At 50.2% G+C, this 26,810-nt stretch overlaps 3 gene segments (V, D, J or C); all 3 read left to right on the top strand.

Moving 5' to 3' along the window:
* Window positions 1-112: 112 nt before the first annotated feature.
* On the top strand, window positions 113-2,223 carry LOC121107658. The segment is given in 2 exon segments: window positions 113-243; window positions 584-2,223. Coding segments are annotated over 2 exon segments (456 nt in total).
* A 7,185-nt stretch (window positions 2,224-9,408) lies between these two features.
* Window positions 9,409-26,810, top strand: part of LOC101747602 — a 76,866-nt gene continuing 59,464 nt past the window's right edge. The window contains 1 exon segment of the V gene segment in view: window positions 9,409-9,518. Coding sequence covers window positions 9,467-9,518 — 52 coding nt within the window.
* LOC124417421 lies at window positions 23,594-25,426 on the top strand. The segment is given in 2 exon segments: window positions 23,594-23,690; window positions 24,032-25,426. Coding segments are annotated over 2 exon segments (384 nt in total).

Here is a 26,810-nt window from a genome sequence, read left to right as displayed (position 1 = left end):
CCTCTGCCCCCCGCGCTGCCCCGCGCCCGCCCCGTCATCCTCTGACAGGGCCGCGGTGCCACGGGGCGGGGCCGGGCCGGGCGGAGCGGTGGGCGCTGCGCCTGCACGGCCCGACGAGGGGCGGCCCGAGCGCGGCCCCGCTCTGCTGCTGTCCGCCTCCCGGGCAGACGGCAGCGGCGCGGCGGGGCGCGATGGCGGCCGGGCTGGGGCCGTGGCTGCTGGCCTTGGCCTTGGGGCCGGCAGGTGCGAGGCGGGCACGGCGGGCGGCGAGGCCGGGGCTGGGCGCGGCTCGCGCTGCTGCCCCGCGGGCGCGCTGAGGCCTGGAGCTCGCCTTCAGTGCCGGGGAGCGGCTGGGAGTTGAGCGTGGGAGGGGGAGGCTGTGTGGGGACACGGATGCTGCGGGAGCGGCGGTGTCTGAGCCGCGAGGATTTGGGTGTCTGGGGCAGTGCCCCTGGCCTGGGGCTTTGCAGGAGGGAGGAGGTTCACAGCTCTGAGTTTATGGTGTGTAGGGGTTGGGGTAGCTGGGAAATGTCCTGCTGCCATGGTTGTGCAATTCCTGGCTCCTGTTGCTGTCCTCCTCCAGGAGTGTGTGCACAGTTGAGACTGGAAACGTCTGGTGGAGGTGTGCGGGCGCCTGGAGATTCTGTGCAGCTCTCCTGCCAGGGATCTGGCTTCAGCTTTGGAAGTTATGATGTACTGTGGTACCGTCAGACACTCGGTGGCCGTCTCGAGTGGCTGTCCTACATCAGCAGCAGCTCATATACTGTTAGATACAGCCCAGATGTGGAGGGTCGAGCCACGGTTTCTCGAGACAATTCCCGATCTGTGTCCTCTCTGTCTCTACGTGCCCTGTACCCACACGACTCCGCGCACTACTTGTGTGCTTTTCGCACGGGAACAGGAAATCCTGAAGAGCTTCATCAAAAAACCTCTTCCTGGGCACAGACACAGCTGCAGGAACCGCAGGGCTGGCAGGAGCTGGAGTAGGTCTGGGCTGCTCCTGGACAGTGTGGGGACATTGCTGCACACCACAGATGACCCTGTCCTTTCTGCAATGTGTCCTTTTACTTCATCACTCCATTCATTCTCCTGAGTCACAAAAGCAGTGTTGTGACCTGAGGATTATATTCACTGTATATCTGGTCACCAGATCAGTTTGGCCACTTTGCCCAACCTCCTACCTGCAGCATGTCTGCACCTGCTCTTGGTTTCCTTCTTCCCTTGGGTACTTGAAGGCACTTGGGCACTTCTAGCTACATAATTGCCTGCTTCCAAAATTTGCTACAGGCTCTTTGAATCTGCTTCTGTGAGGAAAGCAGTGGGTGAATAGTTCTGTCATGATCTCAGGAGAGTTTCAGAGTGCTGTAATCCAACCAGTGTGGTCTGCAGTGTTGCACTGAGCAGGGCTAACAGAACCTGCATGACACCTAAGTTACTCTGATAGCAGTGTCTCCTGTTTGATTCCAAAGAAAGTACAGCAGTTACAAAGAGTGCAATAATGCTATTTGGTAGAGCAGTTTCACAGATGCAGGACATTAATCAGAGTCAACACCGTTTTCGCCAGTGATGAAGAAGATCTTTCTTTTCATGCTGATGAATACCTGCAGCAGTAGAGGTGAACCACAGTTTCACAGCTTCAATGCTGGTACTGTTCCCAAGAAAATGTTGCCCACACAATACATCTCTCATCAGCCCAAACAGATGGAAGTCCAAAGGTGCGATACACAGACTATAGCATGGTTGTAGTAGGACTGTTCACCCAAGATTGTCAATGTGCACCATGGCCTTCAAATTGGTATGGTGTGTGATGTTTTCATGTTGCAAGAGAATGGCTGCCTCCTTCTCTGCCCTGACTCTGGAGGTTTGAGCGTTGTCAGCACTGAGACTGAGCGATGTGAGCTGATGCATTATCTGGGTTCTATTAACTCTGGGAGGATCTCCCCTTTCCTATGCCAAATGCCAGTGCACATCGGTTTAACTGGTGAGGGCTGTGTCTCGAACTTTTTCTTCAGTAGGGAAATATCATATTGCCACTCTGGCTCTTTTGACTGTCTGGTAGTGGTGACACCATGTCTCATCACTGTTAATGATGTGACCCAGGAAACTGCCACCTTGAGCTGTGTATGGGTTCAGATGTTCCTGACAAACTTGCATGCATTGTTCTTTCTATTCCTGGGTGAGTCTTTGTAGTTTCCAGCTAATGAAAACTTTTCTCTATGTTAATATTGACATTTCTGTTTTCAAAGCATGAAATCCAATATTCAGCTTGGAGCACACACTGCAGAGATGAGCAGTAATGGACAGGGGCAGACTCATGACTCCTGAGAAGTTTTTTGCTTTCCTCTGAATGGAAATTGAAATGGAACAGTGACAGTCTTCTGGGCACTGTACTTGTTCTTCTCTTCTCAGAAGCAGGTACTTCTGAGAACCAGCAGAAAAATATGATAATCCATGGAACTGGAGCATTAATTCTTTAACTGCCAGTGCACTACATGATGTCACGATGTGGAATAACGATAACAAAAATCATAAATCCATGATATCATGCCAGCCTGATGAGCGCTCCAGGACCCTGATCATCACTGGGTTGGAGTCGGAAGACAGCACAGTCTGTTCCTGCACCCTGCTGGGACCATGGTGAGAGGCATCCCGGGTTGCCCCGACCCCCTCGACTTCCTCCACTCCTCCCCTCCCTCTTGCCTGTTTGCACCCCAGCAGGAGCTGGGTGTTGTGAGAGGGGCTGGAGGGCAGAGCACACAGCTGTGGGGATGATGATGAATATGGAGGTTTCCAGAATCCCTTCAGTGAACTGTGGTGCGCTCCCACGAGTGATTCACTGCAGATCCGGTGATTGATTGATTGCCAGTGCCTGCTGGACTCCTCTCTCATTGTTGTCATCTTGGTTCAAAGGGAAGGGTTAAGTACTCCCACTGGTCCCACTGGTCCATTGCAGTGCCCCTCCGGGATTTCCCTCACCCTTTCCTATTCTTGGGGCAATCACAGCTTGTTCTCTGTGCTCTTGCAGCAGTCACTGCCAGGTGGTTGGGGGCAACATGTCAGGAAACGGGCAGCGCGCAGCGGAGGCAAAGTCATCTTATAGTGCAACATGAGAGGAAGCAGCATATACACATAGTACATGTTCTGGTCCAAGCAGAGGTCTCAGGGATTTATTGGGAGGGTGATGAATACGGAAGTTTCCATAATCACTGTAAGGGAGCAGTGGAGAACTCTCCCAACAGATTCCCACAGCAGATCCAGGCAGCAAAGAGAGGGGATGATGCAGTGTTTCACTGTGGTTCTAGGTTCACCCTGCAGCAGCTCTGCAGCAGTGGACCAAGAAATAATGATAGAAAATCCAGAATTCTCAGTGTTCCCTTGTAGCAGACGCTGATCAGATGTGTCATGCAAGAGCAGGTGCAGAAAACAGACCTTTCCCAAGCATGTACTAAGATCCAGTTGTTTTGGCAGTGGAGGAGGAGAGCACAAAGCTCACAAACACCAAATGTGAAGCACATTTATCTTTTCTTAAGATTAAAACAGTGAGATAGTAAGTGAGACGATACAGAGAGAATAAAACAAAAGAAGGCTCTGCACTATGCGCAGGCTATTACTACGTGAGGTTGCCTGTAGTGATAAGGAAAGTACAACACCAATTGTCTTGAATAAACAGAGGCGTGTGGAAATTAGGCAGAAACTTCATTCTCCCTTTTGGATTCTGCCTCCAGCCTGGCGAGGGCTCAAGGACGAGCCAAGGAATTTAGTGTACTAGTAGGCAGTGACACTCTGCTTCTAAACAAGGAAAAGATAACACATTCTCAGGATGATTTATCTAAGCCATATCTCTTCCTAATGAGATGTTTTGTCCAGGTGTCACGGAGTTACCTAGATAGATCTGTGCCCATGACAGGGGGGCAATAGGCTTGCGGGCCCCCCTCCCCCCTGGCTTCCCAAGAAAAAACGAAGCGGCGGCAACTATCTAAGAAGGAGAACTTATTTTACTAACTATGATGTTGGGATGCAAGATGACACAATACAATACAATCTAATTGGGAGTAAGGATAATAAACCAAATGAAATGAGGGAGAGAGCGAAAGAGTGATAGAGAGGGAGAGAGAGAGAGAGTGAGAGAGTTTCTGAAACCCAAAGCCTTACTTGATGAAGGCGCCCGGCTTGGAAAGCACACCCACTCCTCTCCCGGCAGCAAGCGAAAGTGAAGAACAACCGCGCGCAACCAGATGACGTATCTTCCGTGATGTGTCTTCCTTCTCTGACCGTGAGGTCCTCTGGGATACATAGTTCTTCTCTTTTGTCCATGATGTTATGATGTGGAATACCAATAGCGAAGTTACAAAACCATGACATTCCACCCCTTATTCCACATCATTATATCATGCTTAATACATATACATAGAACTACTGACTGCACTCCCCCAACATCAAATTCCCTTGTGGTACACATTGAACATCCCCATCTTTCTGCATCACACACCAAGTGGACCCAGGTCCCTGGGCAAAAACAGTTCCACGGAGAGGTCTGCCCTTTCCAGAGGCTGGAAGGACCCAAACTGCTTTTCCCAACATGCTCTTTACATGTACTACAGGGACCTTATCTCCCTCTACGGTATGTAGGGAGCTGGAATGGGTAGGACCATCACAACTGATAGATCCCCTAGTGTTGACCAACCAGGTGGCTTCTGCCAGATGCTTCTCCCAGTGCTTAAATGTTCCACCGCCCATTGCTTTCAGCATAGTTTTTAACAACCCATTGTATCGTTCAATCTTACCAGAAGCTGGTGCATGATAGGGAATATGATAAATCCATTCAATGCCATGTTCTTTGGCCCAAGTATTTATAAGAGAATTTTTAAAATGAGTCCCATTATCTGATTCAATTCTTTCTGGGGTGCCATGTCGCCACAGAACTTGTTTCTCCAGACCTAGTATGGTATTTCTGGCGGTAGCATGGGGTACTGCATATGTTTCAAGCCACTCAGTGGTCGCTTCCACCATGGTGAGCACATAACGCTTACCATTGCAGGATCGTGGCAAGGTGATATAGTCAATCTGCCACGCCTCCCCATATTTATACTTTTGCCATCGCCCTTCCTCCCAGAGAGGTTTCATCCTCTTGGCTTGTTTAATTATGGCGCATGTTTCACAGTCATGAGTAACTTGTGCAATAGCATCCATAGTTAAGTCCACCCCTCGGTCTCTAGCCCACTTATATGTTGCATCTCTCCCTTGATGGCCCGAGGTCTCATGGGCCCACCGAGCTAGAAATAATTCACCCTTGTTCTGCCACCTGTTCTATTTGAGCCACCTCAGTTTTGGCAGCCTGATCTACCTGATGGTTATTTTTCTGTTCTTCCGTAGCCTGACTCTTGGGCACATGAGCATCTACGTGACGCACCTTTACCACCATATTCTTTATTTGGGCAGCAATGTCTTTCCACAGTTCAGCAGACCAAATAGGTTTACCTCTCCGTTGCCAGTTATTTTGCTCCCACTGCTGTAACCACCCCCATAAGGCATTCGCCACCATCCATGAATCAGTATAAAGATAAAGCACTGGCCACCCCTCCCGTTCAGCGACATCTAAGGCTAGTTGAACAGCCTTGACCTCTGCAAACTGACTTGATTCTCCTTTTCCTTCAGTGGCCTCTGCAACTTGTCGCACGGGGCTCCACACAGCAGCTTTCCATCTGCGATACTTCCCAACAATACGACACAATCCATCTGTGAACAGGGCATATTTCTTTTCATTTCCTGGTAGTTCATTGTACGGTGGGGCCTCTTTGGCACGTGATACCTCTTCTCCTGGTGATGTTTCAAACTTTTTACCTTCAGGCCAGTCCATGATCACCTCTAAGATTCCTGGACGACTGAAGTTCCCCATTTGAGCTCGTTGTGTAATCAGTGCAATCCACTTGCTCCAAGTGGCATCAGTAGCATGATGGGTGGAGGGAATCTTTCCTTTAAACATCCAGTTCAGCACTGGCAGTCGAGGTGCCAGGAGGAGCTGTGTCTCAGTACCGACTACTTCGGAAGCAGCCCTAACCCCCTCATACGCGGCTAAGATTTCCTTCTCAGTTGGGGTGTAGCACTCTTCAGACCCCCTGTAGGCCCGACTCCAGAATCCCAGGGGTCGGCCTCGGGTCTCCCCTGAGGTTCTTTGCCACAAGCTCCAGGTGGGACCTTTCTCTCCAGCAGCAGTGTAGAGGATGTTCTTTACATCCTGTCCCATCCGTACTGGCCCCAGAGCCACGGCACGGGCTATCTCATGTTTGATCTGCTCAAAAGCCTGCTGCTGTTCAGGACCCCATGTAAAATCATTCTTCTTCCGCGTCACCTGATACAGGGGGCTTACAATAAGGCTATAGTTTGGAATATGCATCCTCCAAAAGCCCACTACACCCAGAAAAGATTGTGTCTCTTTCTTATTATTGGGTGGAGACATGGCAGTGATTTTGTCAATCACATCTGCTGGGATGTGACGGCGCCCATCTTGCCACTTTATACCTAGGAACTGAATCTCCTGGGCAGGTCCTTTCACTTTGCTTCGCTTAATAGCAAAACCAGCTTGCAGAAGAATTTGAATTATTTGCTCTCCTTTCTTAAAAACATCTTCTGCTGTATCGCCCCACACAACAATATCATCAATGTATTGCAGATGCTCAGGAGCACTGCCCTGTTCCAATACAGTTTGGATTAACCCGTGGCAAATGGTTGGGCTGTGTTTCCACCCCTGGGGCAAACGGTTCCAAGTATACTGAATGCCCCTCCAGGTGAAGGCAAACTGTGGCCTGCACTCTGTGGCCAGAGGAATGGAAAAGAAGGCATTAGCGATGTCAGTGGTGGCATACCACTTGGCTGCTTTTGACTCCAATTCATATTGGAGTTCTAGCATGTCCGGCACAGCGGCACTCAGCGGGGGTGTGACTTCATTCAGGCCACGGTAGTCTACCATCAGCCTCCATTCTCCACTGGCTTTACGCACTGGCCATATGGGGCTGTTAAAAGGTGAATGGGTTCTGCTGATCACTCCTTGACTTTCTAGTTGACGAATCAACTTATGAATGGGGAGCAAGGAATCCCTGTTGGTTCAATACTGCCGTCTATGCACTGCTTTTGTGGCAATTGGTACCTGCTGCTCTTTTACTTGCAGCAACCCCACAGCAGACGGATCTTCTGACAGGCCAGGCAAAACAGATAGCTGCTTAATGTTGTCTGTATCTACAGCAGCTATTCCGAAGGCCCATCGATACCCCTTAGGATCTTTGAAATGCCCCCTTCTGAGGTAATCAATACCCAGTATGCATGGAGCCCCTGGGCCAGTCACAATAGGGTGCTTTTGCCAGTCTTTACCAGTGAGGCTTATTTTGGCCTCCAACACAGTCAGTTCTTGAGAACCCCCAGTCACTCCAGAAATATGGACTGATTCTGTCCCTTCATGATTCGAGGGCATTAGAGTGCACTGTGCACCGGTATCCACCAATGCCTTATATTTCTGTGGTTCTGATGTGCCAGGCCATCGGATCCACACAGTCCAATAAACTCTGTTATCCCTCTCCCTCCCCTGACTGAGGGCAGGGCCCCTCTATTCATTACCTGTGGTAACTGGAGCAACTACACTGGTGGTTGGTCTGTTCTGTAATTCTCTCACCCGTGCTCGCAGTGCAGGAGTATCTTGATCGTGCCACTTCCTCATATCTTCTCCATGGTCACAGAGATAATGCCACAAGGCAACACGCGAAGCAGTCCTGTTGTTTCTCACTCGAGCAGGAAAGCGTTTGCCTTCAATAGCTGAAATTTTTGATGTTACAGGTGAGGAGGGGGATCCATCTTCCTTAATTAATTGGATTTTCATTAGTTTGATAAGCTCTTTCATTAGGCCCCTTTCCTTCACAGCTATTAATATTCGGTCCCAGAGGGTTGCAGTTTCATCCAAACATCTACTAATTGCTCTGTCGATGGATTTGTCTCCGGCAATGTCTCCTACTTGGCGGGCTTCAGAAGTTCTTTGTAGGGATACCTTTCTCAATTGTATTCCACGTTTTCTTTGCAGGCTGCAGAAGTGTATTTCCCTAATGATCAGACATATTTTGCAAAAGATCAGACACAGCTGATATATAACGCTGGGTTGTGAGATCCAACTGGAGGTCAGCTTTGAAAGGCAGCCCACTGTTCGTGCCGTAGTACTTCACAAGTGGAGGAAGGGATAGCTCAAGGGCTGAGAAATTATGTGATGTAAAAGGAGGTATTCTGGGAACCTCAGATGCTGTGTGGTGAACCGTAAGCTACTGCACAGTAACTGGGCCTCCGGTTTAGCATGGGCCAGTTTTTCCTCCATGGCCTGGTTGCAAAGCCATTGGATCATGGAAATTTGGTGGGATAACGTGAATAAGTGCTGTAGGAGGTGGATCAAAAAAGGAATATGCATCAAAAGAAGTGCAGGCAGCAGGTCGAGGGAGGTGATTCCAAGCATTTATTCCACTGTTATGAAACCTCACCTGGAATACTGCATTTGATTCCGGGCACAAGGGGATCAGAACGACATTGACCTGTTGGAGTGGGTCCACGGAAGAGACATAGAGATGATCACAGGAGATGCAGCAGCTCTCCTATTGTCATGTGAAATCAGGGAAGGAAACTCCCTAACTACAAAGTGGTAGTAAAAGCCAACATTCCTTTCTTCCTCACAATAAATACCAGTGACTTGATAAATCAAGCACGTTCTTCTAACTACGTACACAGGCTAAGTGAGCTCGAGTTATACATTCTGTAATTCAGTGTTTTCTGTGGTTCTCTGATGAGATACTGGGTCCCGGGTCATCAGTGGCTGGAGCTGGAAGACAATGCACTCAAGTTCTGCACCTGCTGGGAGCACGGTGGGAGACAGTCCTGGGTGCCCCAACAGTGGCAGCGTCGTCCACTCTTCCCCTCCGTCTTGTCCTTTTGCAGCCCAGCACGAGCCGGGTGGTGATAGTGACAGGTGGAAAGAGCCCAGAGCTGCAGGGAGAAGCGCAGGGAATGCAGACGAAGCTGAACTGAGAAGAATGGAATAAAAGGCTAACAGGCTGATTTCTACATGAGGCTACGTCATGGGACGAGAGGGAGGCCATGGAGGGATGTCGGTGCGTGGTTCGGGGAGGCACGTGGAAGGAGAGACTGCGGGCCAAGACCCGTGCATGGGGCAGCCGTGCTGTGTCTGGGTGAGGGGCCCGGAGCCAAGGAGTGCCGGTGCGCCGCGCTCAGCCACTGCTCCTTGCGCCCCGCCCCGCGCCCTCCCCGTCTTCTCCCCGTCCTCCGCCAAAGCGGCTACGGTGCCACGGGGCGGGGCGGGGCCGGGCGTGGAGTGGGGCGGTGGGCGCTGCCCCGGCACGGCCCGACGAGGGGCGGCCCGAGCGCGGCCCCGCTCTGCTGCTGTCCGCCTCCCGGGCAGACGGCAGCGGTGCGGCGGGGCGCGATGGCGGCCGGGCTGGGGCCGTGGCTGCTGGCCTTGGCCTTGGGGCCGGCAGGTGCGAGGCGGGCACGGCGGGCGGCGAGGCCGGGGCTGGGCGCGGCTCGTGCTGCTGCCCCGCGGGCGCGCTGAGGCCTGGAGCTCGCCTTCAGTGCCGGGGAGCGGCTGGAAGCTGTGCGTGGGAGGGGGAGGCTGTGTGGGGACACGGATGCTGCGGGAGCGGCCGTGGCTGAGCTGCGCGTGAAGGAGGGCGTGTTGGGCAGTGCCCCTGTCCTGGGGGCTTTGGCAGGTGAGAGAAGGTTGTTGTTCTTCTACAGGAGTTTGTGCGGAGTGGAGACTGGAAACGTCTGGTGGAGGTGTGCGAGCACCTGGGGATTCTGTGCAGCTCTCCTGCCAGGGATCTGGCTTCAACTTTGGAAATTATGTTGTACTCTGGTACCGTCAGGGAATCAGTGGCCGTCTCGAGTGGCTGTCCTATATATACAGCTCATATATTATTAGTTACAGCCCAGATGTGGAGGGTCGAGCCACAGTTTCGCGAGATGATTCCCAATCTGTGTCCTATCTGTCCCTAAGCACCCTGCGCCCACAAGACTCAGCGCACTACTTGTGTGCTGTTCGCACGGGAACAGGAAATCCTGCAGAGCTGTAACAAAAATCCCCTTCGTGGGCACAGCTACAGCTGCAGAACCACAGGTCAGGCCGGAGTTGGATCAGCTCTGGACTGCTCCTGGATAGTGAGGAGAAGTCACAGAGGATCCTGTCCTTTCTGCAAGGTCTCCTTTCACTTCATCATTCCTATCATTCCTTTCATTCTCTTGAGTCACAAAAGCAGGTGGATGCTGTGGAAGTGGCCCTCGCTAAGCCCTGTGTTGCAGCGCAAGTGCTGCACGCCCTGGAGAGTGATTTTGGCAGTAACAAAACCATCTGCAGCTCGAGATGGGATTAGGAAAGCAAAGGCACAGATGGAAGTGAACTTGGCAAGGAATTCTAAAAACTAAAAGAAGGGATTGTCCTGATGCCTAGGTCAGAAGAGTTGGGCCAAAAGAGGTTGTATCTTCCCTGCTAAATGAGAATGGAGAATAGGCTAGAACATATATGGAGAAGGCTAAGGTACTCAATGAGTTCTTTGCCTCAGTCTTCACTGGCAGCCAGGATTCTCCCATCCCTGAACCTCACATCCTTGCACCTGATCATGCAGGTGGGATTGGGGTAGCAAAGTGCCCCACAGAGTAAGGGCAGAGCAAGTCCAAGACCTCGTCATGAGACTGAACGCGTACAAGTCCGGGGGGCTGGCTGACTTATGTGCCAGTGTCCTAAGGGAGCAGGGTGAGGTAGTTGCCAAGTCACTCTCCATCATATTACAAAAGTTGTGGCTGTCAGGCAAAGTCTGTTGGGAATGGAAAAACGGCAATGACAACAGCAACAACAAAAAGGAAGCATCACTACCGTTTTTAAGGAAGGGAGGAAGGTGGACTGTGAGAACTCCAGGCTGGTGAACTTCACCTCTGTTCCAGGGGTAACCATGGAACAGATCATCCTGGAAGGTATGTTAAGGCACATGAGGGATGAAGAGGTGATCCCAGACAGTCAGGGTGGTCCTCCACCACATCCTTATCTCTAAATTGGAGAGAGATGGATTTGAAGGGTGGACTATTGATTGGATAAGGAATTTGTTGGAAGGTTGCAGCCAGAGGCTTGTGTTCAATGGCTTTACAGCCAGGTGGAGGCCGGTAATGGTAGATGTCCCGCAGGGGTCAATCTTGGGTCTAGTACTGCTTAACATCTTTACCTATGACATAGATGATGGGATCGAGTGCACCCTCAGCGTGTTTGCTGATGACATCGAGCTGAGCGGTGCATTTGATACAGCAGAAAGAAGGGACATCGTCCAGAGGGTGTTTGCTCAACAGGAAAGTTCTGGCCTTGAGACCCCAAGGAGGTTCAACATAGCAAAGTGCGTGGTTTTCCGCTTGGGTTAAGCCAATCCCAGATATGTAAAGAAGCTGGGAGAAGAACTCCTTCAGAGTAGCCCTGCTGGGAATGACTTAGGGGTTCTTGCTGATGAAAAACTGAACATGAGCCAGCTGTGTGCTCTTGCAGCCCAAAAGGCCGATGGTATCCTGAGTTCCACCAGAGGAGGGGTGGCCGTCAGGGCACGGGAGGTGATTGTGCCCATCTGTTTTGCCCACGAGTCCCCGTTTGGAGTACCGTGTCCCAGTCTAAAGCATGCAACACAGGAAGGATGTGGAGCTTTTGGAGAGGGCCCAGAGATGTGCTGCAAAGGCGATCCAAGAGCTGGAGGGAGTGTCCTCTGAAAAGAGGCTGAAGGAACTGGTCTTACTGAGCCTGGAAAAGAGAGGACTGTGGGGAGACCTCATTGCAGCCTTCTAGTATTTCAAGGGAGTTTATAAACGTGAGGGAAAACAACTTTTTACATGGGTAGATAGCGATAGGACAAGGGGGGATGTTTTTAAACTAAAAGATGGGAGATTTAGAGTAGATGTCCGGGGAAAGTTCTGTACTGAGAGTGTGGTGAGGTGCTGGAACAGGCTGCCCAGAGATGTTGTGAATGCCCTGTCGCTGGAGGTGTTTAAGGCCAGTGGGATGGGGCCCTGGGCGATCAGCTCTAGGACTTGATCTAGTGGCTGTCAGCCCTGCCTGTAGCAGAGAGGTTGGAACCTGATGATCCTGGAGTTCGCTTCCAACCCAAGGCATTCTATGATTCTATGATTGTCTGCCTGTTCCAGGCTGGGCGCATTAGGGTGGCTGGGAAACTTCTTCCCTCCATTAGCTCCGTTATACTGCAGCTCATGGCACTTTTGTTCTGCAGGGGTGTGTGCACAGCCCAGGATTGTGGAAGCTGGTGGTGGTCTACGAGAACCTGGGGAGTCTGTGTCCCTCTCCTGCCAGGGATCTGGCTCCAACTTCAGAAGTTACCTTGTTTTCTGGTACCGTCAGGCACACCGTGGCCATCTTGAGTGGCTGTCTTACACTAGCAGCGTCTCCTTTTACACTTCCTTCAGCCCCAAGATGGAGCATCGAGCCACAGCCTCTCGAGACAATGACCATGCTGTGGCATCTCTGTCTCTACGCGCCCTGCGCCCCCACGACTCAGCCCGCTACTTTTGTGCCATTCACACAGGAACAGGAAATCCTCCTGAGCTTTAACAAAAATACCCCTTATTGAACACTGTCATATCTGCAGGAGCCACAGGGCTGGAAGGCACTAGAGCGGCTCTGGCTGTTTCCTGGACTGTGGGGGGTCATCACTGCACAGCACAGATGGCCCTGTCCTTTCTGCAACACCTTCTTTCACTTCACCACTCCTTCCATTCTCCTGAGTCACAAAAGCAGTGTTGCAACCTGAGGATTATGTTTGGCGTATTTCTGGTCACCAAATCAGATTGGCCGCTCTGTCTCCCTTTCTACATGCAGCGTGTCTGGATCGGCTCCTGGTTCCCTTCTTCCCTTGGGTACTCAAAAGCGCTTGGGCACTTCTTGCCACAGCACTGCCCGCTTACTTCAGCAGCCACGAGCTATTTCCATGAGTCTGTGACATAGGCAGTGGGTGAATAGCTCTGATGCAGTTTCAGGTGCATTTTGGAGTGATGAAATCCAAACAGTGAGGTCTATAGTGTTGCAGAGATCAGGGCAAACTGAAGCCTTGCAATGTAGATAGGTTGCTCTGACAGCTATGCCTCGTCTTTGTTTCCATGGAAGCTACGAGAGATAGAAAGAGCACAAGAACACTATTTGATAGAGCTCCCAAACACTATTTTTCAACAGAGTCACCACTGTTAGCTATGAATTTCTACCAGCAGTGTACTGGAGCCTTCACTTCATGCTTGTAAATACTTGCACCAATGGAGGCAGCCCACTGTTTCACCTCTGCGATGATGGCACATTGACAGGGAAATGTTGCCCACAATGTCCATCCGTCATCAGTCTGAACAGGGGGAAGAAAGAAGGTGCCAAATCGGGACGATCTGTTATATGTTTGCTATTGGTATTCCACATCATAACATCATGTACAGCACGGGTACTTAAAGAGTTAATACTCCAGTTCTGTGGATTGACAACCTTCCAGATACTTGCTTCTCAAAAGAGAAGAAGAACTACATATCCCAGAGGACCTGACGGTTGGAGAAGGAAGATACGTGAAGGAAGTCATGGGATCTGGCTCTTTCGGCTGTCTCTTTCTGGCAGCCAGGCAGAGGAGTGGGTGTGCTTCCAAGTCGTGCGCCTTCATTCATGTAGGACTTTCTGTTTTGGAAACTCTCTCTCTCTTATTTGATTTGATTTATTACCCTTAATTTCAATTTGATTTTAATATATTGTGTTATCTTGCATTCCGATATCATGGTTAGTGAAATAAATTTTCCTTCTAATATCGTTGCTGCTGCTCCATTCTTCTTCCCTCTCTGAGCCGAGCTCCCATTCCCCGACCCATTTCCCTTTTCCCTTCCCATTTTAGGGGAGCCAGGGAGCCCACGGGCCTAGTGCATCCCTGTCAGGGCATACATTGATCTAGATAACTCTATGACACATTGTTCAGTCAAAATAAGCTCCATCCACCACAGTCTTCAAATCATTATGGAGCCTGGCATTACTGTATTGAAAGTGAAAGATAGGCTTCTTCTCTGACCTGATTCTGGAAATGTGGGCCTTTGTTGTTATCAGTATTGAGACTGAGTGGTACGAGTTGATGGATTGTCCAGGTTCTAGTAAATCCAGAAGGATCACCGCTTCCTTTCCTCTCCCAAAAAACAGTGCTCATCACTATCCCCACTGAGGACTGTGTCTTCAACTTTTTCTCCAGTAGAGAATTCTCACGTTGCTACTCCATGGGCTCTGTCTCTTTTGACTCCGGCTCATAGTTCTGACGCCACAGCGCACCAATGGTAATGATGTGATCCAGGAAACTGTCACCGTGGACCCTAAATGGGTTCAGTTGTTTCTTGCTAATTTGCATACCGTGTTGTTTCTGTTCCTGTGTGTGTGTTCGTGGGACCCACCGTGTGCAAACTTTGCTATGTTCCGCTGTTGATGCCATTGTTTTCAATGCACTGAAGCCAACGTTCATCTCTGTATGCAGTCCCCTGGTTGTAATCCACTGATTTGAGCAGATGTGCTGATCCAGATGCTCTTCATTTTGCTGTGTGACAGCTGTGCATTGCCATCCAGAACGTAAGTGGCTTATCATTTACGTCCCTGTTGCCGCTGCTGAAATGCAACACCCAGTGCAACTGCTGTTTGGCCTTCAGCATCTGGGTGAGCAGGAATGGATGAATGTCAGGGGGGTGCAATTTTTTCCACATGGAAATACCAAAATCCACACCTTTGCTTCGTGTGGCCTTGATTTGGAGAAGTAGGCCGCAATATATTTTGTATTGCGTTTTTAGAAAAGGCTGATTTGAAAAAGGAGAGATACCATATATTTCAGTAGTGTGTTTTTAGAAATACTGGTGTTGACTTGTTTTGTTATGTGATTGGTTCTTGCTTGCAGAACTGTAATAGCTTTTAGATGTTGTGAATAGTTATGGGTGTAGCATTATATACTAGGAAGCATGTTGTAAGGCAGTTCTGTTTTGACAAGAGGCCTCAGCAGAAGAAACATAATAACGAAAGGCAGGGCCTCCACACAAGGCTGAATTGTCTCACTCTGGGATTAGGTTGAAATGCATCAGGCAGGTGTCAGCATACTCTCCTCTGTCTTCCTTATCTTCTAACACCCCAGTGTATATCATTAAAAGTCAGGCTGCCAAGCTTATCTTTATCCGGGGACGAGCAGATGTCCAGAACTAATGGTTGAGTGCTGAGTGAGCAAAAATTGCAGTTTTGGTACCTGTAAATTACTTACAATAGGCATTCTGCTACTGATCGTGTATCTATGAAGAAAGTTCATCTAGAGGACCAGGAAGGAAGCCCACTGGCTGAAGTAAAAGGCTGTCAGTAGGGCTGTTATGGTGTCGAAAGGTCACAAGACAGTAGAAGGGGTCATGGAATAGAAGACTGGAACCCTCATAAATCAGTGAGATAGGTGTGTAGATGTTAATTGTTTTTCGTGTAATTGATGAATATGTACTATCTGTGGAAATATCATGGACTCTGAATCACGTCATCTTTGAAGTGCTTATGGTGGAAATATCCGCAGTGCTTCTGGTGCTTCTAATAAAGAATACCTGACTTAGTGGTAACAACACTTTGCTGTTAAGTTTCTACACATGCATTTTTTATTCAGATGGAGACCCAGATGGGACAATGTCTGTTCAGTTGCAGGACCCACTGAGAACAGGACTCCCAGGGCACCCCCAGAGAGTTCTCTGGACGGAGTCCTCACCTCATTTGCATCGCTGTGGAACAGAGAAAGCATGTGAGAAAACAGAATAACAAAAACAAAACAAAAAAAACCCCAAATGTATTCTTTACATGTAAGCTTTGGGGACCGGTCCATTGAGGAGGCTACCCACAAGTCGGCCGAGATCGCAGGGCAGTCCTGGCTTGGGAGTACTCAGTTGCAGGCGGGAGTCCTACAGGGTCTGGGAAACCACCCATAAGTCATTGGAGATTGCAGGGTTGGCGTATATCGGGTCATGAGCATGTAGGTATACGTTTGGGAAATACCTGATTGCAGGTTTGTGTCCTACCAGGTACGTCTAGGTTTTGAAACTAAGGCTCTGAAGCTTGGCTTTGATAATGTGTTTTGTTTAATGTCTAAGGAAGCCACGGACATAAATGAAGTAACAGGACAGTGCTCATAATTGAGTGTCTTAACTTTAAGAATAAGTGCTAGGTGCTTATGTATTGTTTGGCTTGTGGTTTTGGAGGGAATGGGACAAGTTGTTTTGATGGACTGGGGAGTTAAGTTGAACTGATGGTGTGTGGATGTTAAGTTGAACTGATGGAAGGTGGAAGTTTACGGAAGTGTAACGGGTGGTATACGGAAGTGTAATGTGTATGTGTATGTAGAAGCGTAATGATGTTGTTCATGGCATCTTGGTTACTGTGAACTTTGTACTTCTTTGTTGTTGTGATTGGAAAAAATAAAGTTAAAAGTGTTAAGGATAAATGTTGAGTTGGAGAACTAGAACTGATTAAAGTTACCCGTGGAAACCTGAGAGTAGTGGAAAAAACAATAACAAATGAAGCTGCCAGCTTGCTAGGGGATACTGGTTATGGCTCTCCCTGAAAGAATTTGATGTACAACCACAGCTTGAGGGAGACAGTGGATTCCATTACCTATCAATTTGAGGAGGGACAATTGTTCAACAGGGGAGGAAGTAGCTCTAAAGAAGTCCGAAAGAAGACACCTCAGGTATGTGTATTAGCCCATTGGAATGAGATAATTGGCTGGCCAGGAGGCACAAGCAGCAAAAAGGTTTTGATAACATATTGTAATCAGGGCTGGAATGGTATAGGGAATTATAACAGGTGCAGTTAGTGATGTCTTGGTGGTTGCAGACTTGGTCATGGTTTGTTGTTGTAGGAAACCATGCATATTAATTTCAGTGCAGGTTCTGAGTGGTGTGTGACAGGTGGCCAGATGAGTAGCAGAATCCTGGAATTAAAGAAAGAATGAAAAGTCCCCAGGGAAGTGTATTGGCTTATTGGTGCGGTGCTGGGGGACCTCCAGGAGGAAACGTAAATCAGACAACTTTGGAACAAATATTGTAATCAGTGGTGGACATACAAGTTGGAATTTGGGGAAAACGGTCAGCAAATGAATTTGTTATTTAGAATACCATCTTGTAATTAATGTTGTTTTGTAAACGGGAATTGCAGATAATTTATGTGGGATGTAATGCCGGTGAGGACGATCGAGAGAGGAAAAACGGGGAAAAAGAGAATGTGGTCTGACTGCTGCCCTGGAAGGAATCTAAAATCCTGGTCACTGCCGCCACTAGATCTGCCCTGCCCTGCCTCAACCTGCGGCTTGCAAATACAACGCTCAGAGCAAGGTGGGCCGGAGACCACAGCTGTGAAGTAGCGTGTGCAGTTGGTCATTGGAAGAGAGAATGCCCTCCTCTGCAGAGATCTCGGAAAAGCAATATCCCAGTGTTAGCACTGGAAGCCTCTGATGCGAGGCAGCAGGTGAAACTGAAAGAGAATGTTTGGTTGATGCAATCTGTTCTTGTATTTTATAAGGGGCAAATAAGCCTTTCATTGGTTGAGACTGGTTGGAGGAAGTAGAGGCAAAAATAAAATCTAAAGACAGGGCCCTTTGTAGGCAGGAGAGGTGCCTGGCAGACCAAAAAGAACTGAACCAGTTTGCGTATAATAAATGAGTTTGGAAAGTGGGGGGAATAAAAGAAAAAGAAAAAAGAAAAAGAAAAGACACAGGGAGAGGGAAGCCAAGAGGGAAATGGAGAGGAAGCTGAGAGAGCAAAAGAAGGTCCAAGAAGTTCAAGGATGGCAGGGAAGGGAAGAGAGGAGAGGCGTATGGAAAAAGTGAGGAGATAGAAATGAAAGAAGGAAAGTGGGAAGAATCATAGCAACTGGTATTGTTGTAGCATCAGCTGACTTTGTAACAGTGGTGGAAGTTACCAGACACCACCACCACCACCAAAAACATCAACGACACAGTTTCTTTTTGATGTTAAGAAATACTCACTGGCAGACTTTATGTGAAAGGTAGTAGATAGCCCAGGCAGAGCAAAACAATGCCCTCTGAGAAAAAAGGACTGAAAGGAAGGAAAGTAATAACAGATAATATTTTGAAACCGCGCTCCGCCTCTGCTCCCCGGCCCGCCCCGCGCCCTCCCCGTCCTCCGGCGAAGGGGCCGCGGTGCCACGGGGCGGGGCCGGGCGGAGTGGGGCGGTGGGCGCTGCCCCGGCACGGCGCGACGAGGGGCGGCCCGAGCGCGGCCCCGCTCTGCTGCTGTCCGCCTCCCGGGCAGACGGCAGCGGCGCGGCGGGGCGCGATGGCGGCCGGGCTGGGGCCGTGGCTGCTGGCCTTGGCCTTGGGGCCGGCAGGTGCGAGGCGGGCACGGCGGGCGGCGAGGCCGGGGCTGGGCGCGGCTCGTGCTGCTGCCCCGCGGGCGCGCTGAGGCCTGGAGCTCGCCTTCAGTGCCGGGGAGCGGCTGGGAGTTGTGCGTGGGAGAGGGAGGCTGTGTGGGAACACGGATGCTGCGGGAGCGGCCGTGGCTGAGCCGCGAGGATTTGGGCGTGTTGGGCAGTGCCCCTGGCCTGGGGCTTGGGCAGGAGAGAGGGAGTTCACAGCTCTGAATTTATGTTATGTAGGGGTCGGGGTCGCTGGGGAATGTCCTGCTGCCATGGTTGTGCTATTCCTGGCTTCTGTTGCTGTCCTCCTCCAGGAGTGTGTGCACAGTTGAGAGTGGAAACGTCTGGTGGAGGTGTGCAAGCGCCTGGAGATTCTGTGCAGCTCTCCTGCCAGGGATCTGGCTTCAACTTTGGAAGTTATGGTGTTCGGTGGTACCGTCAGGCACTCGGTGGCCGTCTCGAGTGGCTGTCCTTCATCACTGGCCGCTCATATACTGTTAGATACAGCCCAGGTGTGGAGGGTCGAGCCACGGTTTCTCGAGACAATTCCCGATCTGTGTCCTATCTGTCTCTACATGCCCTGAACCCACACGACTCAGCGCACTACTTGTGTGCTCTTCGCACGGGAACAGTAAATCCTGAAGACCTTCATCAAAAAACCTCTTCCTGGGCACAGCCACAACTGTGGAACCGCACAGCTGGCAGGAGCTGGAGCAGCTCTTGGCTGTTCCTGGACAGTGAGGGGACATCGCTGCACACCACAGATGACCCTGTCCTTTCTGCAAGGTCTCCTTTTACGTCATTACTTCTTTCATTCTCCTGAGTCACAAATGCAGTGTTGTGACCTGAGGATTATATTCACTGTATATCTGGTCACCAGATCAGTTTGGCCAATTTGCCCAACCTCCTACCTGCAGCATGTCTGCACCTGCTCTTGGTTTCCTTCTTCCCTTGGGTACTTGAAAGCTCTTGGGTACTTCTAGCTACATAATTGCCTGCTTCCAAAATCCGCTACAGAATCTTTGAATCTGCTTCTGTGAGGAAAGCAGTGGGTGAATAGTTTTGTCATGATTTCAGGAGAGTTTCAGAGTGCTGTAATCCAACCAGTGTGGTCTGCAGTGTTGCAGTGAGCAGGGCTAACAGATCCTGCAACGTATGTAAGTTACTCTGAAAGCAGTGTCTCCTGTTTGATTCCAAAGAAAGTACAGCAGTTACAAAGAGTGCAATAATGCTATTTGGTAGAGCAGTTTCGCTGATGCAGGACATTAATCAGAGTCAACACCGTTTTCACCAGTAATGAAGAAGATCTTTCATTTCATGCTGATGAATACCTGCAGCAGTAGAGGTGAACCACAGTTTCACAGCTTCAATGCTGGTACTGTTCCCAAGAAAATGTTGCCCACACAATACATCTCTCATCAGCCCAAACAGATGGAAGTCCAAAAGTGCGATACACAGACTATAGCATGGTTGTCGTAGGACTGTTCAGCCAAGATTGTCAATGTGCACCATGGCCTTCAAATTGGTATGGTGTGTGATGTTTTCATGTTGCAAGAGAATGGCTGCCTCCTTCTCTGCCCTGACTCTGGAGGTTTGAGCTTCCAGCGTTGTCAGCACTGAGACTGAGCGATGTGAGCTGATGCATTATCTGGGTTCCGTTAACTCTGGAAGGATCTCCCCTTTCCTATGCCAGAAGCCAGTGCACATCAGTTTAACTGGTGAGGGCTGTGTCTCGAACTTTTTCTTCGATAGGGAATTATCATGTTGCCACTCCATGGACTCTGGCTCTTTTGACTGTCTGGTAGTGGTGACACCATGTCTCATCATTGTTAATGATGTGACCCAGGAAACTGCCACCTTGAGCTGTGTATGGGTTCAGTTGTTCCTGACAAACTTGCATACACTGTTCTTTCTGTTCCTGGGTGAGTCTTTGTAGTTTCCAGCTAATGAAATCTTTGCTCTATTCCAATATTGACATAGTTGTTTTCAAAGCATGAAATCCAATATTCAGCTTGGAGCACGCAGTGCAGAGACAAGCAGTAAGGAACAGGGGCAGCCTCGTGACTCCTGAGAAGTTTTTTGCTTTCCTCTGAATGGAAATTGAAATGGAACAGTGACAGTCTTCTGGACATGGTAACTGTTCTTCTCTTCTGAGAACAAGGTATGCAGAAAAATATGATAATCCGTGTAACTGGAGCATTAAGTCTTTAAAACCCAGTGCACTACATGATGTCACGATGTGGAATAATGATAACAAAAATCATAAAACCATGATATCATGCCAGCCTGATGAGAGCTCCAGGACCCTGATCATCAGTGGGTTGGAGTCAGAAGACAGCACAGTCTGTTCCTGCACCCTGCTAGGACCATAGTGCGAGGCATCCCGGGTTGCCCCGACGCCATCAACTTCCTCCACTCCTCCCCTCCCTCTTACCTGTTTGGACCCCAGCAGGAGCTGGGTGTTGTGAGAGGGGCTGGAGAGCAGAGCACACAGCTGTGGGGACGATGATGAATATGGAGGTTCCCAGAATCCCTTCAGTGAACTGTGTTGTGCTCCCACGAGTGATTCACTGCAGATCCATTGATTGGTTGATTGCCAGTGCCTGCTGGACTCCTCTCTCATTGTTGTCATCTTGGTTCAAAGAGAAGGGTTAAGTTCTCCCACTGGTCCCAGTGGTCCATTGCAGTGCCCCTCTGGGATTTCCCTCACCCTTTCCTATTCTTGCGGCAATCACAGCTTGTTCTCTGTGCTCTTGCAGCAGTCCCTGGCAGTTGGCTGGAGAGCAACATGTCAGGAAACCTGCAGGGCACAGCGGAGGTAAAGTCATCTTATAGTGCAACATGAGAGGAAGCAGCTTATACACATAGTACATGTTCTGGTCCAAGCAGAGGTCAAAAGGATTTATTGGGAGGGTGATGAATACAGAGGTTTCCATAATCACTGTAAGGGAGCAGTGGAGAACTCTCCCAACAGATTCCCACAGCAGATCCAGGCAGCAAAGAGAGGGGATGATGCAGTGTTTCACTGTGGTGCTAGGTTCACCGTTCAGCAGCTCTGCAGCAGTGGACCAAGAACTAATGATAGAAAATCCAGGGTTCTCAGTGTTCCCTTGTAGCAGACACTGATCAGATGTGTCATGCAAGAGCAGGTGCAGAAAACAGACCTTTCCCAAGCTTGTGCTAATATCCAGTTGTTTTGTCAGTGGAGGGGGAGAGCACAAAGCTCACAAACACCAAATGTGAAGCGCGTTTATCTTTTCTTAAGATTAAAACAGTGAGATAGTAAGTGAGACGATACAGAAAGAATAAAACAGAAGAAGGCTATGCACTATGTGCAGGCTATTACTACGTGAGATTAGCTGTAGTGATAAGGAAGGTACAACAGTAATTGCCCTAACACTTCCTGGTTATCCAGATCCACCGTCTCTGGGGATCCCCAGTTGCAGAGAGGATTTGGGGAGCCTTTCCCAGTAAGTGGAAATTCCTACGCAGTGCATCTACACATAGGTGAGGTCTCCAACTTTGCTACAAGGGGATGCAGACACTGTATTCTTGAATAAACAGAGGCATGTGGAAATTAGGCAGAAACCTCATTCTCCCTTTTGGATTCTGCCTCCAGCCTGGCCAGGGCTCAAGGACGAGCCAAGGAATTTAGTGTACTAGTAGGCAGTGACACTCTGCTTCTAAACACGGAAAGGATAATACATTCTCACAATGATTTATCTAAGCCACATCTCTTTCTAATGAGATGTTTTGTCCAGGCTATGTATTTCCTTAATGATCATACATATATTGCAAAAGATCAGACACAGCTGATATATAACGCTGGGTTGTGAGTTCCAACTGGAGGTCAGCTTTGAAAGGCAGCCCACTGTTCGTGCCGTAGTACTTCACAAGTGGAGGAAGGGATAGCTCAAGGGCTGAGAAATTATGTGCTGCAAAAGGAGGTATTCTGGGAACCTCAGATGCTGTGTGGTGGACCGTAAGCTAGTGCGCATTAACTGGGCCTCTGGTTTAGCATGGGCCAGTTTTTCCTCCATGGCCTGGTTGCAGAGCCATTGGATCGTGGAAATTTGGTGGGATAACGTGAAGAAGTGCTGTAGGAGGTGGATCATAAAAGGAATATGCATCAAAAGAAGTGGAGGCAGCAGATCGAGGGAGGTGATTCCAAGCATTTATTCCACTGTTATGAAACCTCACCTGGAATATTGCATTTTATTCCGGGCACAAGGGGATCAGAAGGACATTGACCTGTTGGAGTGGGTCCATGGAAGAGACATAGAGATGATCAGAGGAGATGCAGCAGCTCTCCTATTGTCATGTGAAATCAGGGAAGGAAACTCCCCAACTACAAAGTGGTAGTAAAAGCCAACACTCCTTTCTTCCTCTCAATAAATACCAGTGACTTGATAAATCAAGCACGTACTTCTAATGACGTACACACGCTAAGTGAGCTCGAGTTATACATTCTGTAATTCAGCGTTTTCTGTGGTTCTCAGAAGAGATACTGGGTCTCGGGTCGTCTCCAGGGGCTGGACCTGGGAGACAGTGCACTCAAGCTCTGCACCTGCTGGGAGCACGGTGGGAGACAGTCCTGGCAGCCCTGACAGCGGCAGTGTTGTTCACTCTTCCACACCCTCTTGTCCTTTTGCAGCCCAGCATGAGCCGGGTGGTGGTAGTGACAGGTGGAAAGAGCCCAGAGCTGCAGGGAGAAGCGCAGGGGATGCAGACGAAGCTGAACTGAGAAGAATGGAGTAAAAGACTTACAGGGTGATTTCTACATGATGCTACGTCATGGGACGAGAGGGAGGCCATGGGGGGATGTCGATGCGGGGGGTGTCGATGCGGGGGATGTCGATGTCGCTGAGGCACGTAGAAGGAGAGGAGGCGGGGCAAGAGCCCGTGTGTGGGGGCAGCCGTGCTGTGTCTGGCCGAGGGGCCCGGAGCCAAGGAGTGCCGGGGCGCCGCGCTCCGCCTCTGCTCCCCGCGCCCCGCTCCACGCCCGCCCCGTCCTCCGCCGGCGAAGCGGCCGCGGTGCCACGGGGCGGGGCCGGGCCGGGCGGAGTGGGGCGGTGGGCGCTGCCCCGGCACGGCGCGACGAGGGGCGGCCCGAGCGCGGCCCCACTCTGCTGCTGTCCGCCTCCCGGGCAGACGGCAGCGACGCGGCGGGTCGCGATGGCGGCCGGGCTGGGGCCGTGGCTGCTGGCCTTGGCCTTGGGGCCGGCAGGTGCGAGGCGGGCACGGCGGGCGGCGAGGCCGGGGCTGGGCGCGGCTCGTGCTGCTGCCCCGCGGGCGCGCTGAGGCCTGGAGCTCGCCTTCAGTGCCGGGGAGCGGCTGGGAGTTGTGCGTGGGAGGGGGAGGCTGTGTGGGGACACGGATGCTGCGGGAGCGGCCGTGGCTGAGCCGCGAGCAGGAGGGCATCTGGGGCAGTGCCCCTGGCCTGGGGCTTGGGCAGGAGAGAGGGAGTTCACAGCTCTGAATTTATGGTATGTAGGGGTCGGAGTAGCTGGGGAATGTCCTCCTGCCATGGTTGTGCAATTCCTGGCTCCTGTTGCTGTCCTCCTCCAGGAGTGTGTGCACAGTTGAGACTGGAAACGTCTGGTGGAGGTGTGCGAGCGCCTGGGGATTCTGTGCAGTTCTCCTGCCGTGGATATGGCTTCAGCTTTGGAAGTTATGCTGTACTGTGGTACCGTCAGGCACTTGGTGGCCGTCTCGAGTGGCTGTCCTACATCGCCAGCTCGAATAGTAGGTACAGCCCAGATGTGGAGGGTAGAGCCACCGTTTCTCGAGATGATTCCCGATCTGTGTCCTACCTGTCTCTACGTGCCCTACGCCCACACGATTCAGCGCAATACTTGTGTGCTGTTCTCACGGCAACAGGAAATCCTACAGAGCTGTAACAAAAATCCCCTTCTTGGGCACAGCCACAGCTGCAGAACTACAGGTCAGGCTGGAGTTGGAGCAGCTCTGGGCTGCTCCTGGATAGTGAGGGGGTGTCACAGATTATCCTGTCTTTTCTGCAAGGTCTCCTTTTACGTCATTACTTCTTTCATTCTCCTGAGTCACAAAAGGAGATGGATGCTGTTGGAGTGGCCCTGGCTGAGCCCTGAGCAGCGGGAGTGCTGCACGCCCTGGAGAGTGATTTTGGCAGTAACAAAACCATCTGCAGCTCGAGATGGGATTCGGAAAGCAAAGGCACAGATGGAATTGAACTTGGCAAGAATGCTAAAAACTAAAAGAAGGGATTGTCCTGATGCCAGGTCAGAAGAGGTGGGCCAAATATCTTCCCTACTAAGTGAGAATGGAGAACAGGCTAGAACATATATGGAGAAGGCTGAGGTACTCAATGAGTTCTTTGCCTCAGTCTTCACTGGCAGCCAGATTTTCTCCCATCCCTGAACCTCATATCCCTGCACCTGATCATGCAGGTGGGATTGGGGTAGCAAAGTGCCCCACAGAGTAAGGGCAGAGCAAGTCCAATACCTCCTCATGAGACTGAACGTGTACAAGTCCGGGGGGCTGGCTGACTTATGTGCCAGTGTCCTAAGGGAGCAGGGTGAGGTAGTTGCCAAGTCACTCTCCATCATATTACAAAAGTTGTGGCTGTCAGGCAAAGTCTGTTGGGAATGGAAAAACGACAATGACAACAGCAACAACAAAAAGGAAGCATCACTCCCGTTTATAAGGAAGGGTGGACTGTGAGAACTCCAGGCTGGTGAGCTTCACCTCAGTTCCAGGGGTAACCATGGAACAGATCCTCCTGGAAGGTATGTTAAGGCACATGAGGGATGAAGAGGTGATCCAGGACAGCCAGGGTGGCTTCCGCAAGGGAGGGACATGCCTGATCAACGTGGTGTTCTTCTCTGATGGAGTGACGGCATCAGTGGACAAAGGGAAGGCAATTGAAGTCATCTATCTGGACTTCTGCAAGGCCTTTGACGTGGTCCCCCACCACATCCTTATCTCTAAATTGGAGGGATGTGAAGGGTGGACTATTGATTGGATAAGGAACTGGTTGGAAGGTTGCAGCCAGAGTCTTGTGTTCAATGGCTTTACAGCCAGGTGGAGGCCAGTAATGGGAGATGTCCCTCAGGGGTCCGTCTTGGGTCTAGTACTCCTTAACATCTTTACCTATGACATAGATGATGAGATTCAGTACACCCTCAGCGTGTTTGCTGATGACATCAAGCTGAGCGGTGCATTTGATACAGCAGAAAGAAGGGATGACATCCAAAGGGTGTTTGCTCAACGGGAAAGTTCTGGCCTTGAGAACCCAAGGAGGTTCAACATAGCAAAGTGCGTGGTTTTCCACTTGGGTCAAGCCAATCCCAGATATGTAAAGAAGCTGGGAGAAGAACTCCTTCAGAGTAGCCCTGCTGAGAATGACTTAGGGGTTCTTGTTGATGAAAAACTGAACATGAGCCAGCTGGAGCTGGAGGGACTGACCTCTTGAAAGAGGCTGAAGGAACTGGGCTTACTGAGCCTGGAAAAGAGAAGACTGAGGGGAGACCTCATTGCAGCCTTCTAGTATTTCAAGGGAGTTTATAACGAGAGGGAAATCAACTTTTTTCATGGGTAGATAGCGATAGGACAAGGGGGAATGTTTTTAAACAAAAGGATGGGAGATTTAGAGTAGATGTCCGGGGGAAGTTCTTTACTGAGAGTGTGGTGAGGTGCTGGAACAGGCTGCCCAGAGATGTTGTGAATGCCCTGTCGCTGGAGGTGTTTAAGGCCAGGTTGGATGGGGCCCTGGGTGATCAGCTCATTGGAAGAGAGAATGCCCTCCTCTGCAGAGATCTCGGAAAAGCAATATCCCAGTGTTAGCACTGGAAGCCTCTGATGCGAGGCAGCAGGTGAAACTGAAAGAGAACGTTTGGTTGACGCAATCTGTTCTTGTATTTTCTAAGGGGCAAATAAGCCTTTCGTTGGTTGAGAGTGGTTGGAGGAAGTAGAGGCAAAAATAAAATCTAAAGACAGGGCCCTTTGTAGGCAGGAGAGGTGCCTGGCAGACCAAGGAGAACTGAAGCAGTTTGTGTATAATAAAAGAGTTTGGAAAGTAGGGGGAATAAAAGAAAAAGAAAAAAGAAAAGAAAAGACACAGGGTGAGGGAAGCCAAGAGGGAAATGGAGAGGAAGCTGAGAGAGCAAAAGAAGGTCCAAGAAGTTCAAGGATGGCAGGGAAGGGAAGAGAGGAGAGGCGTATGGAAAACTTGAGGAGATGGAAATGAAAGAAGGAAAGTGGGAAGAATCATAGCAACTGGTATTGTTGTAGCATCAGCTGACTTTGTAACAGTGGTGGAAGTTACCAGACAACACCACCACCACCAAAAACATCAACGACACAGTTT

This window comes from Gallus gallus, chromosome 27 (assembly GCF_016699485.2).
Source record: "Gallus gallus isolate bGalGal1 chromosome 27, bGalGal1.mat.broiler.GRCg7b, whole genome shotgun sequence".
Classification (NCBI taxonomy): Eukaryota; Metazoa; Chordata; class Aves; order Galliformes; family Phasianidae; genus Gallus; species Gallus gallus.
The sequence above is the reverse complement of the archived record's forward strand: the minus strand, read 5'-3'. Positions and strand labels throughout refer to the sequence as shown.